At 41.5% G+C, this 19153-nt stretch overlaps 1 protein-coding gene across 1 annotated transcript in view; it reads right to left on the bottom strand.

Annotated features, from left to right (window-relative positions):
- Positions 1 to 11599, bottom strand: part of LOC122115538 (zinc finger X-chromosomal protein-like) — an 88405-nt gene extending 76806 nt beyond the window's left edge. The window contains exons 1-2 of the mRNA XM_042689024.1: positions 11505 to 11599; positions 4407 to 4495 (exon numbers count right to left, since the gene is read on the bottom strand). Of these exons, the coding sequence (XP_042544958.1) occupies positions 4407 to 4495; positions 11505 to 11599 (184 nt within the window). The remainder of the gene's footprint in view (positions 1 to 4406; positions 4496 to 11504) is intronic.
- Between the last annotated feature and the right edge of the window lie 7554 nt (positions 11600 to 19153).

Raw genomic sequence — 19153 nt, 5'->3', positions numbered from 1 at the left:
GAATATACCTCCAAGTCCTATTATCCTTATGCTTTTCCTCCTTCCCTCCCTCCATTTGTTCTTTTTTTTTATTATGAAAATAATGTACACAGGGGTTACAATTACATGGGCAATATAATGAGTATATTTCTCATCAATCATTGTAGCCTCCTCCTTTGTTTCCCCTTCCCATTTCTTCCCATCCTCCTTCCGCACCCCGATCCATTCCTCTTCCCCTCCCATGCCCCCCAACTAAAGTTGTACAGTTCATTTTTCCATATAACGAATTGTACATGTCATTGTTGCAATGGATACACCTGTATCCCTATTTATATGATTTTTTCCCCTTCCCCTCCACAAATTATACCAAATCTCAAATACAGTGAAAGCATGTATGTCCCCCCATGGTGGGGGGGACATACATAGCAACAAAGATATAATCTTATAAATGTGTTAGAAACAATCACATGAAAGAAAAAAAACGTTTGAATACATATCTTAGGGCTCATTTCCCTAACATCAACTTATCTGACCTTTTCTGCTAGACTCAGACACATACTAATTATTGCAAATATGGGGAACCATGGGACCTAAGTTTCTTTCGGCCTGGCTTACTCTATTTGTTACTTCCTCTCTTACTCTCTCAGTTTTGTCCTCTCCTTCCTGCTCTCCTATTCAATTCCTCCTTCCCTTCCTGCCTTGGCCCCTGACATGCTCCTTTCCTTCATTTTGGGTCTGGAACTGAGGTTTGATTTTCTTGTGTAACTTTTTAAAAATACGATTTCTTTGTTATTATTAAACAGTTGTATGGAATATGGAGGGGTGGGTCACAGTTCCATGAGTCAGGTTATGAGTATAATACTCTCTAGATAATGTATCACCATCCTTTTTTCTCCCAATTTGCCCTGCCGTCCTTGCCCACAAGTTGTACAGCACATTGTTTCCATAAAGTATAATGGATATCACATCTACATTTGTCCACCCTCTGTTTGTCCACCCTAACAGTACAACCAACCCACCAGAAAAAAAGAATAAAAACACCACCAACAAAATGAATTCCATTTGTGGAATTCGTTTTCATGAACAGTATTTAAGATGTACACTTTTGGATTCCTCAAGGAAGAGTATCCTCTTTGGGTCTGTCTGTTGTGTCTGTTCATGAGTAAACACACAGGGCCTGCAGAAGGTATCATGTACCACTGTTGTTTAGGAGGCATCGTTCACATATGAGAGAAAACGTAACAGTTTGGACCAAGACCTAAAGCCACATCTCCACTTCCTGCTCTTTGGTGCTTAATTGGAGATAAGAGTCCCTTGAATTTGCTGGGCACAGTTGGCTTCAAACCAACATCCTCAGATCTCAGCTTCTTGAGTAATGAGGATCAGAGGCATGATCCACCAGAGCAATTGGTCTCAGAATAAAAACATCTTTTATTGAAAGGAAACTGATATACTTCACAACCTAATGTATGAAAGGTAAACATTTTCTTACAAAAATGTTCGACAGCTAGCAAATCCCAGGCAGTAGTGCATGCCTTTAATGACAAGGTTGGCCTTCAGCACATTTCTAATCTCAGCAGTATCCAGATGAGTGAACAGCTAATGGACTCTCAGCTGCACTATTACTCACTGTGCTCTGGAAGCTCTTGGTGAATGTTTACAATCATGGGATGTAGTATTTCTCTTTGTACTTAAAGTCAAATGCTTATCTGAAAGAATTACGTGACAGCAATTAGAGAAGACTTGCGCGGTATATATGCAGTGTGTACGCTATCTAAGGACCTGTGGTAGTATATCATGATTGAATGTCATTAATTTAAGAACTGCCACATTGGGGGAGGAGGAACATAGGAAGAATGAATTCCAGTCCTATGTTTTAAAAGCATAAACTAGAATCTACTGTAGTACATTGCAGCATCAAGAGGTTTTACTTCTATAAAGATGGCGTCTGGAAGATGTTCCAAATGTATTTTCTTCAATATGGGGAACAAACATTTTTAAGTATAATAAATATTCCTGTATAGATAGTTTTTAACATTTTTAAATTGAACTTTATGGATATGAATAAAAAAACATGTTTGACTGCTAGCAAATCCCAAGCGGTAGTGCATGCCTATAATCCTCCTTAGTAGGAGGCTGAGATCTGAGGATAGGGTTTAAACGAGCCCCAGGAAGGAAAGTCTGTGAGACTCTGAATTCCAATACATTATCCAAAAGAGCCAGAAATGGACCTGTGGCTTAACTCTCAAGAGAGTTAGTCTTAAGTAAAAGAACACAATGATAGAAAAAGGAAACACTCAGGGTTAGAACTCATTCTCAGAGATCAAACTCCAGCACAACACACACACACACACACACACACACACACACACACACACACATACACACCCATCCAACCCTCCTGTTCCCTGGCGCCTTCCTTATCCCCCCACCCCCACACCACTGGGCTGCCTGCAACAGTGAGGAGCTACAGACTAAAAAGAAAAGGTTGGTGAAATTAAGAGGTAAAGACAGCAGAAATTCAAGATACACATACATCAGAAATGCAACAGAATTTCAGGATAAACATACTTCAGACAAGTTGAATAGAGACAAGAACACAAAACAAAGTCAATCTTGTGTGGCAAGCTGACTTTTTCTTATAACAAGAGTTCCAAAAATTATGTAGGTCAAACAGTAATGTCTTCATGAAAGGATGAGTTGAATTTTGTGTATTTTAATTTCTTGTTTTTTAAGGTACCTGTCCTGGGAATGGGGCTCAGGAACTGGATACTATACCTGAGAATTTTTGCTCAGGGCTAGTGCTCTACCATTTGACCCACAGCTCCACTCTAGGCTCTTTTTGGCAAGTCATTGGAGAAAAGAGCCTCATCAGCTTTCTTGCCCTGGCTGCCCTTGAAACACAATCCTTAGATCTCAGCCTCCTGAGTAGCAGATTAGGCAGGAGCCAACAGGGCCTAGATTTCTTAATCATGCTTAAGACAAGGTCTCACTATATAGCCGGGGTGCTTTCGAACATGAGATACTCCCACTTCAGTCTTGTGAAATCGCGAATTACATGTGTGTACCACTAGAGCCAGCTAAGATGGCTTTCCCCAGAAAGTATTCCTGTGCCTCTACCAATGCTACTACTTCCTAAAACTGTCTTTTGTGCTTACTTTCTTTTTCTTTTTCCTGTGTTGGTGTGCCTCTCCTGGGGATAGACTAAAAGACCTGAAAATGTCTTGGAGAGGATTTTGGCTCCAGCCTAACTCTCTATCTTTCCTGCCTAGAATGGCTTGGAATCAGAATCCTCAGATCTCAACATCCTGAGTAGCTTGCATTGCAGTCAGGAGACACCTGTGAACTGAGGTGTTTCTCCATGTTTATCAGGTGTCAGGCTATCTTGAACTTAGTAACAGGCAATTTGTGTTTATAACTTTTGTCAATTTACAAGAGAAACTGTATTCCAGAAGGTTGTTGCACTTCCTAACCTATGCACACAGGATCAGGTTTAAATGTTCTTTTACAACTCAAAAGGGCTAAACTTCAGTACAAGTTCAGTGACATTCATGGACTGGGAACACTGAGAATGGCCTTTTATATTTCTCATTTGTGAGAGAGCTAACAAGAAACTCCTATTTTCTAATATTGTAAAAATGCCATGTGTCTGTATATAAGAGGTTTTTCTGTGTTTGCATGTGGGTGCATGTGTGCAAATGTGTGTGCCCACCTGTGTCAGTGTGTGTATACAAAAACAACTGGAAATATAAATAAGAGGATAAATTCTAAGGTTGGAGCAATGGCCTGCATTTCTAAAGATAACCATACACATTCTTAGAGGGAATAGTTTTCTGGCTGGAGTCCAGATGTGATGGAGGACACGGTATGGAAAAATACAATACATGAGAAAACTCCTTTCACTGTTGCCTGAGGGAATCCTGTGCAATGTACAAGGAGCAAAAACCTGAAAGGGGAAATCAATATGGTGGATAAATGGAAAGCAAAGAAGGAGTGAAACCTTACAACCAAAGGAATTAAATGTGGCCCCAAATCTGCATAGTCAGGAGAATCTAAAGGAAGCCACACAGAAACCCTGAGTTTGCCCTTATAGAAGAAATTCCAAAGGGAATCCAGTTATGTATCTCAGAATCCTGAGGTCAAGTACTACCAGTCTTGCTGGTAGGGAACTGTGATAATACACTAATAGACACATCCAACACATCCAACTTGAAACACTTTGATTGTGATAGCTACTAGGATGGAAGTGTATAACTGGGAAAATCAGAGAAGCCAAGTGACTAGAGTGAAAAACCAATGAATTAGCTATGAGAATCTGGCAGAATAACAAGGCCATCAATGAATCTTAAATTGGGACATTTCTTCTCTCAATAAAAAACTCCAAGTTTGATACATTAAAAGTAGGATCATGTAAGACACACTTATACCTATTGCAGGACAGAATGAGTTTGGTTCTTGTGGCTGCATCTCAAATCCATCTCCATCCATGACCTTTAATGTTGAGTCGTCACAGCACCTACGACAAGGCATAAAGTACAACCAACAATGAAACGTTAAAAGTATCATGATTTGGCTCAACCTGAGCCCATTTAATGAAGGGATTTCTGTGAGAGTTCATTATACCTTAAGTTTAAGGTACCTTAATCTTGCTATCACCAGTTCAAAAAATGGTAACAATTCAAAGTATCGAAGAAGTGTAAACACTTGTTGCATTTTTGGGTAGTCACTGGCCTCCCTTTATAATGACCTTGTGATTACAGAAATAGGGAGGAACATGTAACTGTATGTCAGTCTCTTTCACTCACTCTCTGGTCTAAAAGGGAACTCTTCTCCACCATTAAGGAAGACAAGTTCATATGAGCACAATAAAAACCCACTTTCATAACCTGGGTGAAACCCTAATCCCTCTCTTTCTCTCATTGTAGCTAAAATCCTAACAGAGGTATAGAAAAAGAGTAAAGTTATTCACTTTATATTTAGTTTCCGTTAGAAAAATTAAAGTCTCAGGTATAGATAGATATATACATAGACACATAAACACATAGATAGGTAGATACATAGATACATATATTGATATGCATTTCTTTTTTTTTTTTTTTTTTTGTCCGTGGTTGCGTGCTGTTCCTGCGCTCTTCAGCTCAAGGGGAGAACTCCACTGCTTGAGCCACTGCACCACTTCCTGTTTTCGAGTTGCTTATTGGATATAAGAGTCTCACAGACTTTCCTGCCCAAGCTGGCTTTGAACTGTGATCCTCAGATCTCAGCCTCCTGAGTAGATAGGATTACAGGCGTGAGCCACCAGCGCCCGGCCATTAATATGCATTTCTATTCAGAATAGATGCTACCTGGGCAACAGTGGCATACATGTTATCCTAGCTACTCAGGAGGCTCAGATCTGAACACCCTGGTTCACAGACAATATAAATGAGAAAATCTTTGACATCTTACCTCCAATAAGCTATTCAGAAAAAGCTGTTGCTGTGGCTCAAGAGATAAGGTCTTATCTTTGAGTACAACAGGCTCAAGGACAGAGATCAGACCTAGTACATGAAAAGAGTTTTTTTTTTTTTTTTTCAAAAAAGGTTATGTGGTCCTGATAAACACATACAAGTAAATGATACACTCAACTGTAATTTATATATAAACTATAGCTTTTCAACATCCCATGTATCTCCTATTCACTGGTAAGAAACATAGTTTAAGACAATCACATTGCTTCAAATAACAAGACCATAGTCGCTATACTAATGTATCATCAACCCGAATGAAACAGGGAACCAATACTGGCTGCAAATCCATTATTGTTATTCCTGATTTTCAAAACTAGGTCTCACTACATATTTCTATTTCTTCTCTTAAAAATGTAAATGCAAGTAAGGTACGAGCTCTTGGCTCAAACATGATTCATGGAAAAGTTGAGATTACTAACTGGCATTATACTTTGAAGGTAGTCAGGGTAGAAACTTGTTTGCAAGGATGCTTTCTCAATGAAGTGCCTGATAAAGTGCCAGGGTCCTGTTATCCTAGCTAGTAGGGAGCCTAAAAGGAATTCTTTTTCAGTCTCAGGGACACCAGGCCCTGATTCAATCTCCAGGACTGGCACCCACACAATTAAATCCAAATTAATCTTCTCTAACCAACTAGATGAAACTGAATTAAGGGTATATTTGGTTTATCTACAAAATCCAATCAATTAATGTAATAAAAATGCTAGTGCTTTGGATGAAGGGTGTGCTCTGCCATGCAGGTTTAAGGCCACAGCAAAAGCTTGCTACATATGTAAGTAGACTCTTTCTAAAGACCAACACAAAGGCACACATGGAAACAAAAGTGCCATTGATATCCAGAGCTGATGGCTCATGTCTGTAATCTCTAGCTACTCAGGAGGATGAGATTGGAGGACTGTGGTTGAAACTAGTCCCCAAGAACAATATCTCAAAAAAAAAAAACAAAAAACAAAAACAGAAGGGAAGTTACGGCTCAAGTAGTAGTGTTCTAGCCTTCAGCTGAAGAGCTCAGAGACAGTGCCCAGGCACAGAGTTCAAGCCACATGACAGACAAAAAAATTCCATTGACATACCAAGGTTTTCTTTCTTAACTACTTATCCTTTAGGCTGCTCAGGATTTGGCACACAATTCCTTCCCTTTCCTTAAGTGACATCCTAGTTTTCCTCCCATGTTTCTCAAGGATACTATAGCCTTGTCCTTTCAAATTTCTGATTTCCTCCCATATTGTTGCTTTTGTTTTTTCCAACAGGACAAACATGTCCAAACCCACAAACTAAGGGAGAGTCCTAACATGTAATACATTACAGTTTTCTTCACTCCTGCCAGACTGGGTATCATCTCTTACGAATTTCTCATTCACAATTTCTCTTCCTTTACTTCTTTTTTAACATCACAATTCATAATTTCCTGATGTCTGAAATCAATACAGCCCTTCAAGTGGATTTATTCCTTCAAGACACAACCACATCTGACTAGAAACCTTATAAACAAAAGTAAATTTTACGTAGACGTCCTACAATTGTGTTAACCGGAGGGAATCCCAACAATCTGTAGACAGATGATTATTCCAACAGTATTCCTTTGATCATCAATAGAGGTTTGCTGCTCAGAAAAATTTTACACAGATGTCTAGTATTCCAAAGACCCTACAATATTAGGCTAAGTCTATCACTGACTTACCTGCTATAAATACTAATTTTGCCTGGTAAGCGAGCGCTAAGTACATCACTACTCCAACAAGAGGTGTGTTTGCTTCCTTTCCACTTTGGAAAGGTTCTTTGGTACTCAGCCTTCTGAGTTTCAATTGTACTTTAATCATTTGTGACCAAGCACTAAAAAAGATGAAAGAGCTCCAGTACATAGGAAAGCAATCCGCAACAGCTATATGCTGAAGACTATCTGGCAAAGATAGCCACTATTTGTAAAGCCTGAAGTCTGGTTCTGTGAAGTCCCACTGAATGCTTTCCTTTGCTAACACATACTGGGGCACAGGAGAGGTGAACACACCTCTCATATGAGCAGTTACTAATATGAGCAACCATCTCCTCTTTTCATAGGAAGCAACAGTGCATTTGATGACCTACTTTCCCCTTCCTCACTTATCCTCAGAAATAAATAGGGATGCAACCTATCAGCAGAACATATGTTCTCCATGTATGAGGGCCCTGGATAAAATTTCCAGCTCAAGTATAGTCATGGAGGAACTGGAAGTGTTTCCATTTTATATTTCAGAGCACCTTAAACCTCTTCTAGTAATGTTTTAGCAGAGGCCCACTACTGCTAACTTCCTCTAATTATTCAATGACACCACTCTTATCAGTGAAACATATGGCAGATGTATCTACAAGCAGGGAGAAAGAATATGCTGGTAACATTGGACTGAATTACTCACAACAATACAGCCAGCACAAGTAAGTGTCTCAAGACAGATGACACAAGGAGTCCAAGTCTATATGCAAATGTACAAGAAGACCAAGTGATCACATGGGTCACCAGATGGTTGCCCTGAACACACTATCTATTTGACCCTCAGTCTGTTTCTCTCTGTCTCTCCATATCAGTCTACCTCTCAGCCTTCACTGTACCTTGAGCTTGACTAAGACTTGCAAAATTAAGACCATAAACCTCCTGTGAAGAGCTCATTTGGAAGTTTTAATTAAGGAACAGAATCTAGGAAATACATGGGGAAAAACATATATGTTAATTAGACTTTGAGAAAAACTGTTATATAGCCCATGTATTACCTTTTTACTACACATACTACTTTCCCAGCCTACCTTATCTTGTCTACATGTTCTCCATATTTCCACAGGTTAAAATAAGGCTGCAAAGGAAAGCCAAAGGCTTAAGAGCACATTCAATGAGGCACTACCTTTCAAAGTGACACATTTACTCAGTCGGGATGTAAAAAGACAACTTAGAACTTTTCTTAGTGTATCTTGTTTTAAAATATTCTACATCTAGATACTCAGGTACCTTGTATTAAAATCTCCTATGTCTAGATACTAATATCTAAGGATAGCAGTTTATAGCCAGGTTGTCTACCTATGAAAGTCTACAGTACACTCTTGACTCCAAGAAAATAACCAAAACAGGAAGTGGCTCAAATGGTAGAGTGCTAGTTGAGAGAAAAACTTAAAGGAAGGACCGTGCTTAGATTCTGAGTTCCAGCTCCCAAATCCCAGAATTCAAGCATCAGAAACAGAATAGAAACTGCACCAGTGCCAGCACTCCACCTACTCCACCCAAACTAATGAAAACGTAAACAACAACAACAACAAAAATAAACAAAAAAACAAAACAAGTGGAAATGCTTAGCACACTTATAATCACGGACTTACATCTAGGGCTCTCCCCTGGTCTACTCATCATTAGAACACTATTTTACAAAATGACAAAAATGAGATAATATTTTCACAAAAGAAAATTGTATGAATATCAACTAGATAAGTACAACTGAGTCATCATATAATCTCAGTTCCTCTGGAGACACTGGTGAGAGAACCAAGAGTACGAACACTCATGTCCCACAGCCAGTGTGACCAAACTTCAAAAGCATATTCCATAGGTGAAAAACGAGGGTAGGGATAGAAAGTTTGAAAAAAAATAAGAAAAACAGAACAAAACAAAAAATTATATTCCTCACACGGTACAATATTTCTAAAGCAAGCTTTGGTTACTCTTACTGTATGAGTACATACGTACAAAAAAGTAATACATACAGATACTTTTTTTTTTCATTCGTGGAACTTGAAATCTGGTCATGAGCACTTCCCTCAGCTTTTAAATACAGGGCTAGCACTCTACCAATTTAGCTACTGCACCACTTCTGGTTTTCTGATGGTTTATTGGACATAAAAGTTTCATGGAGTTTTTTGCCCAGGCTGGCTTTGAACCATGATCCTTAGATCTTAGCCTCCTGAGTAACTAGGATTACAGGCGTGAGTCTCCGGCACCTGGCTTCTACTCAATGCTGCTTAATTATTTTGTAAAAAGTACTATACTGAGATTTTGTACTACTGCAGTATAAAAATCATGTCAAATCATAATCTAGCACATTTCAAATTTTTAATTAGGTGTTAATTCAGAATTATGTTTACCTTGTTATATCTGAGTCTATACCTGGTTTGTTTTTAAAACATCTATACATGTATTGGCCTAGGATTGCTGCTTGTTAAGGTATGGTACTTGGGAGAGTGAGAGAGAGGGGAGATTGTGGTTCAACGCCAGTCTGGGAACTCCTGGTCTCCGTAGAGACCAGGGGACACACTGAGACATGCCTGTAAAGCAAGTCACCAGGAGGAGAACTAGAGTCAGAGCCTGGCCCAGTCAAAAAGGGAAGGCTCTGTTTCAAAAATAACTAAAACAGTTCAAGGGCCTGTAATCCTAGCTATTGAGGAGGCTGAGATGTGACCAGCCATGTTTGAATCCAGACTGGGCAGGAGAGCCTTTGGGACTCTTAACTCCAATGAATCATTACCAAAAAAGCTGAAAGTGGAGTTGCTACCAGAGCCAGCCCTATAAACCAATTTTATGCAAGCCAGTGGATATGAACCTATGAGGGGCACACAGAGATGCAGTTATCTTGCTGAAAAGAATTTTAAACCAAACAATATCAGAGAAACACTACTCATTAGAGTAGTGTTGAAAGAAATCTGCAATTGTTGGCAAAGTTGAAACTGTACTCACAACAGATGACATCATTTCTACTTTTATAATACATTTATTTATTGATGTGATATTTAGTTATGTAGTTAGTTAGTTGGCTAGCTAGTCAGTTAAGATAGACTCTTCCCAACTCTTAGGCTGTTGTGATACTCTGGCCTCAACTTCTCAAGCTGCTGGATCAACTCCGTTCCCCGGCATCCAACACCTGAGAAAACTGTGCAAAACTCCTTACTGGAGAGGTGAGGATAAGTGGAAAGAAAAACTAAGCCAGAAACCCCTCACCAATCGATTCCTGACAAATGGCGCATCTGTAGTCCTAGCTACTGAGGAAGCTGAGAGCCAGCATGACCAGGAAAGTTCCTGACATTCTTATCACAAATTAATCACTCAGAAAGCTAGAAGTGGTGCTGTGACTCTAAGTGGTAGAGTGCTAGCCTTGGGAAAAACAGCTCAAGGACTCAACCCAAGTCCTAGTTCAAGCCCCAGAACTGCTCTCCCAAACCCCCTACCACCATACAAAAAAGAGAGAGAGAGAGAGAAAGAAAAGAAAGAAAAGACCCAGGTTCTTTACAACTTATTTATTATACTCAGCGATTTCAAACTTCTAATACATGTTAGCCAAAGTAACACCAATAATCAAGAGCACTGGGAACCTTAATTCTTACCTACTTTGGCCTTCCAGTTCTTTGTCCTCTCCTCTCTAGCACATTGATGGCTACTTCTCAAATACCCAATTGAGCACCTTAAAAAGTCAAATACAGTATGTTTATCTGAATTATCTGAATGGAAAGGGATCAACAAAAGGAAACAAAGGAAAAACAAAGGAGACAAAGGAAAAAAGCTAAACCAATGCCCAGTGATACTCACAAGACACTATGTTGAAAACGCACTGTACAACTTAACTGGGTTGGGAAGGATGGAAAGTGGGAGACTAATGAGGTATGGGGTAATGGGTAAGACAAGAAAGGGAGTGGTTGCCTTTCATTTGTAACTCTAAATCATCTGTATACCACCTTGAAGATAAGGAAATTGACAAAACTGGCAAATTGACAAGTCCCATTCCTAGAACAAGATGTGAATATGTATAAAGGTATACATAAATGTACAAAGGATATATAGATAGATAGATAGATAGATATATGTACATACACATGCAAAGGAAAGGAAGGAAGGAAGAAAGGAAGCAAGTCAATCAGTCAGTAATATATGAACCATTTTTGGCCTCAACTATGACTTCATCTCCGCTCTTTCCAACCCTAGACCAGAACTTCAGGAAAACATACAACTTCTTTGGCCTGTGCTACTTTTTCAGAGGAAGCTAGCCTATCCTCAGTTCAAGATGCTCTTACCTCACATAACTGGGATCACAATCCTGTGCCATCAGACCCAGTTTACATGTCATCTTGCTAGCATAACCTTTTGCCCTCCCAGGCTTCAAAGTCATCCCGTTATGCAGGTATCATTACAAGCATAAGCCACCATACTCAAAGCTCAAATCACTAATTTTTTAAAATTTTTATTTATTTTTTATTGTGAAAAAACTGTACAGAGGGGATACAATTACATGGGCAAGATAATGAGTACATTTCTTATCAAGCATTGTAGCCTCCTCCTTTGATTCCCCTTCCTATCCCTTCCCATCCTCCCGACCCACACCCAAGCCTCCCTGTACCCCCAACCAAAGTTGAAAAGTTTGACAAAACACTAATTTTTAAATAAGGAAAGGGACTGTCTTTCTAAAATGTATGTAAATTGCATGGCTGAGTAAACGGCTGCACACGCTTCCAGAGGAAGCTGTAAATTTAAACCTAATATTTAGTCGCGATTACTCATTTTTAGAGTTAGAATATACATAGTCCTTTTATATCTTCGACTTTGTATTTTATAAAATATTCTGTAATGTGGCATTTTTACATAGAGTTTGACTTTTAGTCCCCGCATGGCGTTTTGTAAAGTATCATCCTCCTATGTTTTCTAATTATCCTTTCCTAATTATTTTAGCAACTATCTGCCTCTTTTTTATAGGTTTAAATAAATAATTAGTTTATGAAAACATTAAATTGTGTGTAAATTATGAAATAACACATCCTTTGGCCAAAACGACTACTACCAAAATATGTATACCTCTGGTTTTCCAGTTCATCACCGTCTACCCCTCTAAACACACAAAATAAAAACAGTAAAAAAAATTAAAAGAAGTACTCGTATAAATATACACACATATAAACTCATCACAGGATTTCCTGCTAAAGATAATCTCACCTGTTTTTTTTTTTTTTTTTTGGGTCCAGTCATGGGGCCTCTACTCTGGGCATGGGCACTGTCCCTCAGCTCTTCAGCTCAAGGCTAGAGCTCTACCACTTGAGCAACAGCGCCACTTCCGGCTTTTTTCTTTTTGCTTATGTGGTGCTGAGGAATCAAACCCAGGGCCTCAGGCATGCAAGGCAAGTGTTCTACCACTGAACCACCTTCCCAGCCCCTCACTTGATTCTTTCTTATGCTTGAGACTAATTTACTCTTCATCGGGCACAACTAACTGATATCCTGAAACACCTCATGTCGATGTAATGTGCAGGATATATAATTCTATCTTCTCTGTAGGACTTCAGCTCTCCCAATACAAATCAGCTACTTCTATAGTCCAAAAAACAATGGCCTAAGCATTTTATTTCGCAAGGCAGCCAACAATGTCTGTACAAATGGCTGCCTCTCTGTTTTTACTCACTCCTTTCAAAACCTCTTCCTGATGTAGTAAACATGGAGAACTGCTGAAGCATTGCTGCTGTGATCAGCTGCAGTCCAGAAAAGGTGTGGAAAACTGGGCTTTTATACCGTAAGATTGTTGGAAACACATGCTCTACATGTTCAGGAACTCCAGTAACTGGACAGTCACAGGAGGTGCTTTAAGATTTCGATAAGTGAAGAATAATGAAAGGGTTATTGCCATTTGTTAAGTTCTTTCACCAGGCAGGGTTTTTGTGAGGACAGTGTAGGCTACACAAGTTTAGGAGCTACTCTGTAAATACCTGTGTCTTCATAATTAACCTAAGGACAGGGCAGACATCCTAAATCTTCTCTCTAGTCAGCCACCATAACACCCTTGCTATTAAGCCCATTGCTCTACTCAGCAAGATAGGAAAAGTAAGAGCAACCTACCATGAGAGAAGAGGCACCATTTCTTGGTAACAGTTAGTAGTGGGAGCCCACATTGACTCCCTTGGCATATTTCTCAGCCTTGAAACTTCTGCAGTGAATAAGAGCTTCTAGTCGAATGTCACACAGACCTCAGCAATGCTGCTCACAACTGCACCCTCATGAACTTTCTACTCTAAGCATCTCAGATTGTCTCAACTGGAGCCATCCTGTAAATATTGGCAACTTTCTGAGTTTTCAACTTACACATGGATGTCTTTTCCCTACTTCTGCCTCTATCTTGTCTCTCGGTAATTCTTGATCAAAACATCATCATCCTACTTTTTCTTTTTTTTTTTTGAACGGTGCCTAAATCTTTACTTTTCATAACCTACATTTTTTCCCAATGAGACAGTTTTACACTGAATGACACAAAAGGAAACTTAAATTACCAAAAGTTTACATGTACGCTTGATTCCAGTCTTAATGAAAAGGAGAACCAAAACAAAATCCCTCAAGAAAACTTCCACACCACATGCCCACTGTGACTGGGCAACCGGCAGTGCCCCCTGGAATCCGATTGTCTGCTGCTTCCAATGGACCAGGCTACAAAGCACACAACTCACAACTACAGCTCATGGAAGGGGTACAAAGACAGGTCTACACCATTTGTCATTTGCTGTGATATACCATACCAGTTCCTACTTATCAATGGTACATATCAGCGAGTACAGAAATATGAGATGTGTGAGCCACCTACAAGTGGCCACCAGTGATGCAGTGACAGGAGGGACCAACCAGAGGCATCAATCAGAACACCAACTCTTAAAGAGAGCAATTACTCAAAATTCATGTCTGGTGAATCAGGGCCAGATTCTATTCCTGTATTTCCAACGGATAAGGTATCATCACACAATTTTACAAGCTAAAATGTCATTTGTGACTATGGTATCTCTGATTCTATAACCTGAGACACTAAAAGAAAAGAAGTAGGAAAGCCACACGTCATTAGCTGTATGTGACAGAGCAAGAGTTCACATGAACCCTCACAACTTCCTATGGTCAAAAATTCTCATTATTTTCTGAGTGGAAAATCTCAAAGAGTATTATCATATTATCATTTTTTTCACACCATATAGCTATTTGGCATATCTACTAATTAAAAAGATATCCAAGCACCATTTCAGCTCCCAGAGCCAGGCTGTCCCACTGATAAACAGTAATTAAATTGTCCAACTCATTTGAGCAGCAGTGGTGTCCTGGCCACGGTGCCCCCTGTCTCATGCCCATAGCCCCTGAGTGCAGCTGCTGAGGAACAGCTGGCTCTACCCACACGGACTTGTGGCACTGCTATGCTCACGCCTGGGAAAGCATCTCTCTAAAAGCCAAGGTGTAACTCCATGAGCACTGGAAGTTGGGGGTGAAGACCAGAGGATGGCGGACCCTTCCCTGGCCCCTCCTCCAGCCAAGATGGGACCCCAACGACCTGCCAGTATCTACACAATATGTTAGTCTGAGCTCAACAGCTCAATTATTTCTGACTTTTTTTTGTCAGTGATCTGACAACTCTAAAAAAATTAATTCCCATGTTTCTTTAACAGGCATTTGAAGCGTATTAGCACCGCATGTTTCTATGTATTTAAATAATGACAATTGATACATCAGGCATGGTTTCCCTGGCAGGATAAATCACACTTAGCAATATATGATTTCATTAGAAGATTATTTTTTACTTTCATTTGAAGGAACTGCCAGTTTCTGCTTTCCAAATTATGTTCTAAGCCATTTCCCATTAGATATGATTAGCACTTATTTACATACTTCTTACAAGAATGGAAAAATCTGGATGATCTGAGTAAGACTTTCCATTTTCTTTTTTGCAGCAAAGAGGCAGAAACAGTTCCACACACCATTATAAGAAAAAAAACCAAAGAACACCTCAACGCATTAAAATACCTACTTTTTCATAATGCTGTGCATGTAAGCTAAGATCCCCAGCGGCCAATTTTCTGAGCCATATACTGCCCCACAAAAGACCCTAGTCAGCTCTCCTTACACCTTCCACAGTGCATCGACTATGGTTCTCTCACTGCTCAGCAACCAGAAAGACCAAAGACCTCTGAGAGAAGAACGTTTTTATTTTATCCACAGCCCCAACCCACCCTCAAGAGGAGAAACACCACCATAAGTATGTAAGGTCTCAAATATGTACTAATAACACTTAGCATTTCTTCAGAGGAAAACCCTGCAGCCTACTTCCAAACCCACTGTCATGCCAAGAATATTGAAAGGAAAAAGGGACAGGAAAACAACAGGGAAAAATAAAACGGAAACAAAAAGATGAATCATCATTCATTCAAAGAGTGGAAAACTTTCTCCCGATACATGACAATATAACCTCCAGACCTTCTCACTGTCCTAATTTACTCTTGTCTTCCACTGGACACACTAGGAAGCAGTATTTTCCCACCAAATTTGAGTTTGCATTTTCAGACAGTGGGGGCAATACTGGCTGAAATCGGCACCGCCTCAACCTAAGGGCTCATATGAGGTACTCGAGCAAAAATTGAATTTCCTGGGGTCTCACTGCAGCAGCCCAGGACAAACACCATGTGAGAAAGTGCCAGGAAACACCAGGCCGCACCAGGCAGCACCAGGCAGCACCAGGCAGTGAAGATGAAGTGCAGAGGTTACAGAAGCAAGAGAGGAAGACAGCCCAGCAGAGAAGGCGCACAAAGGCAGAGAGGGCAGGGCCGGCTCACAGCGCGTGCGGCCTCCCACTCTCTTGCTGTACATCCTCCTCACCCACCAGAGAGAAATCTTTCTCTCCAGAGGCCGCCTTCAGAATGGTGCTCCCCCTCTCCTGCAATCCCTGGTCGTTTCCTGGAGAAGGTAGGCTTACAGACACTCGAGCATCTTTTCCCCCACAGGGAGTTAGTCCAGCACTGCCGATATTTACACAGTGAAAAATGTGTGCGGCGCGGCTGCGGCCTTCGTCTCAGGCCTGGACCTTTGCCCTTTGCCCTTCTCCTTTCGCCCCCACTTTGGATCACTTGTCGGTCCACTGGGGCCGCTTCGGCTGCCTCGCACCGCTGGGCCACCCAGCCACCACCTCCACCCGCTTCCTCCCAAGAGCGCGCCATGGCCACCACTCCCTGAGCCGACTCCCACTGCGGCCTACTGTGGCCTTCCCCGGCCTGCTCGGATCGCAAGCTGCGTCTTCAGGGACTACTGAGCTTCTGGAGCAGCGTCGCCCAGCCCGACGCAGGAGAGGGACCATGGGGGGCGCCGCCCAGACCACCGCACTGACACTAGGGCCCAAGGACACAGAGGCGTCCCGGACTCACCGGACTACACCGTCTGAGCAAGGGTCAGAGATGGCGCGGATAACACGGGAAGACCTTGCCCAGGTGGCGCTGAGCCAGGCTGCGGCTGGTGGGGCAGGGGAGGAGCGAAGGGGTCCGAGCTCCCCAGCACAGGACAACCGTTAGCAAGTACGTCACTTACTTACGTCATCGCCAGACAGACACACCCGGGAACAGGCGGAAGAGCACATAGGCGCCTCCTGCCGGCTCCTGGAGGACCTCTTGGTGGACCTCTTGGTGATTGACAACAGGGGACCCGCTGGTCACGTGCAGCGGGCTCTCCTAGGGGCGGGTCACAAGGTTCTCTTTGCCTCCACAGCCACCACTGACCTGAGCCCAGACGCCTGCCCTGCCCCAAAGCTGCAGCAAGGCCCTCCTTCAAGCAAGCCCCCTTGGAGAAGTTAGCAGTCCAGGCCATGGCCTGACCTAATCTTCACCTCCAGTCCTAGCTGGCAGGCCTGCAGACCACCTCAACGAAACCTTTGAAAACGAAAAGGAAGCCGGAGAGGAGGTCCCAGTGCAACACTAAACCGTTTGCTCACAACCTTATTAAGGCAGTCGGCAGTCTGAGATTCTGACTTGAAATGCGGAAAGACAGAGCATTCTAACGATGGCATCTGCACATTTTCCATATTCGTCAATACTCGAAAAGGAACAGAATTGCATGTGAATCTCGGTCAGCATCATGGGATATGAATCCTGGCTGATTACAAACCATAGTCATAGCTACGCTTGATTCCACAGGATCGACCGGTTCCCAAATCCTGTAGTTCTGGTTTGCATTACATTCTGTTCATTGATGTATTTAGTTATTTGCTATAATGCACTTACTCATTTACTGCTTCATTCGTTTCAACACATGATCTGCCTAGGAAGCTTTAGCTACACCAAACTTAGGATCTTCCATCTTTCCGCTCTGGGTCTTCTCAGAGATGGGCTCACAGGCCATTATACCCTTAAAATTGGATAGAGAGAGTGAGAGAGAAAGAGACACACAGACAGACAGACAGGCAGGCAGGCAGACAGACAGAAATACACGCAGAAGGAGGGAGTTCTCTTGTCCTTTGAAATGGAGATCTGGAGGTGTGACTCCTGTGGCAGAGCTAGACCATCAGCAAGAGACCAGGCACAGCTGTCACCCGAAGTTTAGGCCCCACTGCTGGCACACATGTGGAGACAAAAGGTACCTGAAGGAAAACACCCAGTAAGTAGATATAAAAATCTTTAAATGGCCCATGTTTAGTTTTGCTTTTTAAATTTTCTATCATACTTTACTAGTGTATCGCTTGTACTCTCTTCTAAGTACAAAAACCAACCAACACAGAGGAGGCCCATGCTTGTCATCCAAGCTACTGAGGAGGCTGAGATCTGAGGATAGAGGTTCAAATCCAACCCAGGCAGAAAAGTTGGAGAGACTCCTATCTTCAATAAACCTCGCAAAATACCGGAATTGGCCTTGTGGTAGAGTACTAGCCATGAGGTGACGAGCTGAGGGACAGTGTCCAGGCCCAGAGTTCAAGCCCCAGGACCCACAAAAGAAAAAAAAGGAAAAAAGGAAAAAAAGAACCAACAAAACGTAAACACCACTTAAGAGAGTAAAACATCTTACAGACGAAACCCGAAGCTTTGCAGAAGTCATCGGAAATGTTCTACATGGTTACTTACCTTTCAAAGCTTCAGTGTTTTGTGACAACTGAGTGAAGTTGGTATTTTGTTGTTCTGTTCTGATCTTTGCTTTTGTTTTGTTTTTAATGTGAAGTGATAATACGTTTGTGTTCATACTAAGACCTCACTAGCATATCACCTAACCAGTATCCTTCATGGGAGATTAGCACCCTTTTCCAAGTAAAAACTACAAATCCTTTACCTGTATTAAAGACATACTCCACCTTGGCTGCTATATTGTGGAGGTATACATTGTATATGTACGTAGTACTGAAATGCTTCCCCCCTAACCCGTTTAATGCTTCACTATAAACCAAAGAGCAAGCCTGGCAAGGTAGCACACTTCCATGATTCCAGGAACCGGGCAGGTGAGGGGAGAAAGTGAGTTGGGAGGCAGCACCAGTAATTGAGTGAGAGAACACTGCTCAAAGAAAACAGAAAAGGAAAATCGGAGACAAGGCAAGTAATGGTAGATTCCTTGTTTTGTTTCGGTAGATATTCCAAGAGCAACTTGGTTGTGCAGGCTTTGCAGGGACAGTAAGGCCCTAGTTGTGAGCAGGAGTGAAAGGGCCACCTGGAGAAGCCAAATGAGAGCCCTGAGGGCTTGAGGGCAAGCCCCAGGACTGGCACAAGTCACTCTATCAAACAAACAAACAAAACACCCACAAACAAAAGTTCAACAACAATTCAGGGTGCAAAAGCAAAAGCAAAAACAAAACATGACAAAATCAAATTCATAAAGCCACTTTCTAAATGTTCATGGATATTACTTTCCATTGGTAAATTCAGCTTTAATGAAAGGATGTTACCCGGATTTACACATTGCACAAAATATC

The sequence above is a fragment of the Dipodomys spectabilis genome, unplaced genomic scaffold (assembly GCF_019054845.1).
Source record: "Dipodomys spectabilis isolate Male_0828 unplaced genomic scaffold, ASM1905484v1 ptg000120l, whole genome shotgun sequence".
Classification (NCBI taxonomy): Eukaryota; Metazoa; Chordata; class Mammalia; order Rodentia; family Heteromyidae; genus Dipodomys; species Dipodomys spectabilis.
This window is presented reverse-complemented; position numbering and strand designations above follow the sequence as displayed.